The 3,179-nt window shown below is 57.1% G+C and overlaps 1 protein-coding gene across 1 annotated transcript; it reads right to left on the reverse strand.

The window, feature by feature from the left end:
• Positions 1 to 70: 70 nt before the first annotated feature.
• On the reverse strand, positions 71 to 2,287 carry LOC112617867 (ral-GDS-related protein-like). Its single transcript, XM_025374522.1, has 5 exons — positions 2,264 to 2,287; positions 1,707 to 1,781; positions 1,092 to 1,115; positions 617 to 738; positions 71 to 110 (listed from the first exon to the last, which is right to left on the reverse strand). Exons 1-5 carry the CDS (start codon positions 2,285 to 2,287, stop codon positions 71 to 73), a joined length of 285 nt encoding a protein of 94 aa, XP_025230307.1.
• Between the last annotated feature and the right edge of the window lie 892 nt (positions 2,288 to 3,179).

Below are 3,179 nucleotides of genomic sequence, written 5' to 3' on the forward strand. Positions count from 1 at the left end.
AAGGATGATGCAGAGCCGGTGTTCTGGCCAGCATCCCAATAGGGCCCAGCCACTGCAGGATGTTTCCAGCCTACTGGGATTCGGGCTCCAGCTGACAGGACAGCTTGTAGCTGCAGGACAGAGAGGCAGCTGTGAGGCCACCATGAGCCACACATCGGGTCCCTTCTCATTGCCTGCCCAGCTGGAATCCTGGGTCCCCAGCAGTCCCCATGCAACAGGGCTTGATGCTGGTGGTGGAGTCATGGCCATAGGCTCTCTGCAGCAGTCCACAGGAGAGCCTCCTCTAGGCCAGGTGGGGTGGCTGACACCTTTACTGTCAGTACTTTGGGAGGCTGAGGTGGGTGGATTGCTTGAGGCCAGGAGTTTGAGAGCAGCCTGGACATCATCGTGAAACCCCACCTGTACCAGAACAACAGGAGAACAACCGCACACGGTGGTGGATAGCAGTAGTGCCAGCTGCTTGGGAGGCTGAGGAAGGGCTTGAGCCCAGGAGGCAGATGTTGCAGTGATTAGAGATGGTGACACTGCAGTGCAGCCTGGGGGACAGAGCCAGACCACATTTAAAAAAAAAATGGAGAGCCTTCTCCCACCCTCTGCCCATGTGCCAGGCCCTCACCTCTCCTTTTCACTGAGCTGCTCCATTCTTGAGAAACAAGTGACAAATTTCTGCAGAGGCCGAAGCCTGTAATTCATGGCAGCCACTTGGAGCAGCTGCATTTCTTGCAGAACTCGGACCTCCTAGAGACAGAGGACAGGATGCTGACAGGGCCTGGGTGGAAGACACTGAGGGGACCTTTGGCAGGCAGGGAGAAGGGGCTGGTCCCTGGGGCCATTCTGTGAAGGGGCCCCATGCAGCCCCCAGCCTGTTCTCAGAGTTGGATGTGAACAGCCCCTCCTGCAGGAACTGGTCTTTGATTCCAGTGCCTTTCCTACTCTCTCCACTGGGATAGGTCTCCTACTCCTCCTGTGTGTGTCAAACCCTCCCAGTAAACCTAAGATGTAGAGGATGGAGCCAGGGAGTGTCCTGCCCAGGGTGGACTGTGACGTCCACATCCCCAACCTCATCCAACGAGAATGCCCCAGCTGTTCACCTTCTTCCTCTTGTTGCTGTTGCCCTGGAAGTCAGATAGAGCCCATCAGAAAGGTCCCTGGCCCACAACAGCCCCACCCCATCCCTTCCCATGCTGCACTACTGCCAGGGCCACCAGGGTCAGGGGATGTGCACATGACAGAACTTGAACCTGCCTCAGGCTCTGGGCTCTAGGGCAGGGGTCATTGGAGCTGAGGCTCAGGGACCTTCTGCCCCAACCCTCTGAGATGACAGACAGAGAAACTGAGGTCTCTCATAGAAAGAAAGTGCTCAGTGACCCTGGAATTGCCTGTCCTTGGAAAGGCTCAATTTCACCCTCCTATTATGGGACTACCATAGGGAGAGGCTGAGTCCAGCTCAGCCCACAGCTCAGCATCGTTGCAGTCAGGCAGCTCTGCAGCTTCACCACTCAGGGATAGGGGCTGGTGACTGCCATGGAGCCTCTGTCAGTCAGAGGTAATGAGATGGGCCTGGCACCCCCTCCCACAGGAGCAGCTGTGAGACTCTCAGGAGAGGAGGTTTTCCAAGGGCTGAGATCTAAGGGCTCCGTCCAGGCCCCTCTCCTCCCAAGCCTCAGGATCCTGGTTCCCAAGCAGCCTGCCCCAGGCTCACTCACATCCAGATCATCCGGGATGGCCGAATCCAACCTGTGTAACTGAGTCAGAAAATCCCCCAGGAAGGGGACCACGCCCTGTGCCATGGAGGGGTGGAGAGGTGGGAGGGGTAGTGGTGATGAGTATTGACCCTGAGGTGCCTGCCCAAGGCCCTGTCCCATGAAATCCCATCAGCCCCTGTCTCCCAGAACCCCCCTCCCCAGGTCTCCCAGTTGTAGCAGCCAAAGATCCTCAGCTACCTTTCCCAATTCTCTGCCTCCTCTATTCCAGCTGACCTCCAAGTCTGGCAATCACTCCTAGTTACCTCTATGGTGGGATTTTAACAAGTCACAAGGGCCTGTGGTCCCAGCCTTACCCTTCCCCACATCCACTCTGAGTTCTGCTTTCCCAGACCCTTGCTCTGGTCTCTCCAATGGAGGTTTTCCAGGCCCAGTGGCCATAGGAGGACAGGGCTGGGGAGGAAGCCCCCACTGTCTTGATACGGAGGTCTCCAGCTGGTGGGGAAAAGAGCCCTGTCCTCTGATCCCCTGCGGTCCCTCCATGCCACAGTCTCACTCACCTTATTCTGCCTCCGCAGCCTCATCTGGGCTCTCTGGGGGTTCCTCTCCTGGGTGGCCACCTTAAAGCTCCCCGCCTGCCAGGTGTCAGGGACAGGGACAGTGAGGCTGTCTTCCCTTCCCCCAGTTATACCCCAGCCACCCCACACTTGGAACCCCAGGGACTGGCGTGAGTCACCTGGCACAGTGTTCATACCACTGGCCAGCTCCACACTCCCTGTGTGTGTCACCCAATCATGCAGCCAGGCCTCCCTGAGACTGTTTCCTCTTCTGTAAAGAGCCATGAAAACCACAGCTACCTCACAGGGCCTCCTGAGTACTGTTTCCTGTAGCTGTTGTCATTGTTCTCCCCCTCATCCCTCTGAGGAAGAACCATTCAGGAGCACCCTCCAATTGCTTTCTTTTCTCGAACCTCATTTCCACCCTGTGAGGCCCGCACTACAGGCTCAGCATCCCTTCATTTTCCAGATAAAGAAACAGAGACCAAGAGTGGGCAGTGACTCCCCAGGGCCCCAAAAGAGAGAGCACCTCCTCCCCCTACTGGAGGCTCTGTCTCGGCTGCCTTCACCCCACATCCCAGCACCACCACCCATCAGGGTCTTGTTCTCTGGAGTCTCTGAGTGTCTAGGACTCCAGCCTTGCAGAGTCGTGATGGGAAAGGGACAGGGCATTTTAGGAGACCTGGTTAAATGGCACCTGCGTATCTGAGCCCCACCGGAGTCTCTGCCACGCAAACTGGGTTTGCGCCATGCCAAATCCATGGTTTGGCCTCGTCAGTGATCCCCCAGGGGAGTTCCATGCACAGAACTCTCTCTTCCTCCACTCAGGATGTGGCCTCCTGAGGCGACATCTCTGACGGATATGGCAGGGTTTTCCAGAATCCTGGGTGGGGTGGCATGTTGCCTTCTCATTTGCATG

The sequence above is a fragment of the Theropithecus gelada genome, unplaced genomic scaffold (genome assembly GCF_003255815.1).
Source record: "Theropithecus gelada isolate Dixy unplaced genomic scaffold, Tgel_1.0 HiC_scaffold_5357, whole genome shotgun sequence".
Classification (NCBI taxonomy): Eukaryota; Metazoa; Chordata; class Mammalia; order Primates; family Cercopithecidae; genus Theropithecus; species Theropithecus gelada.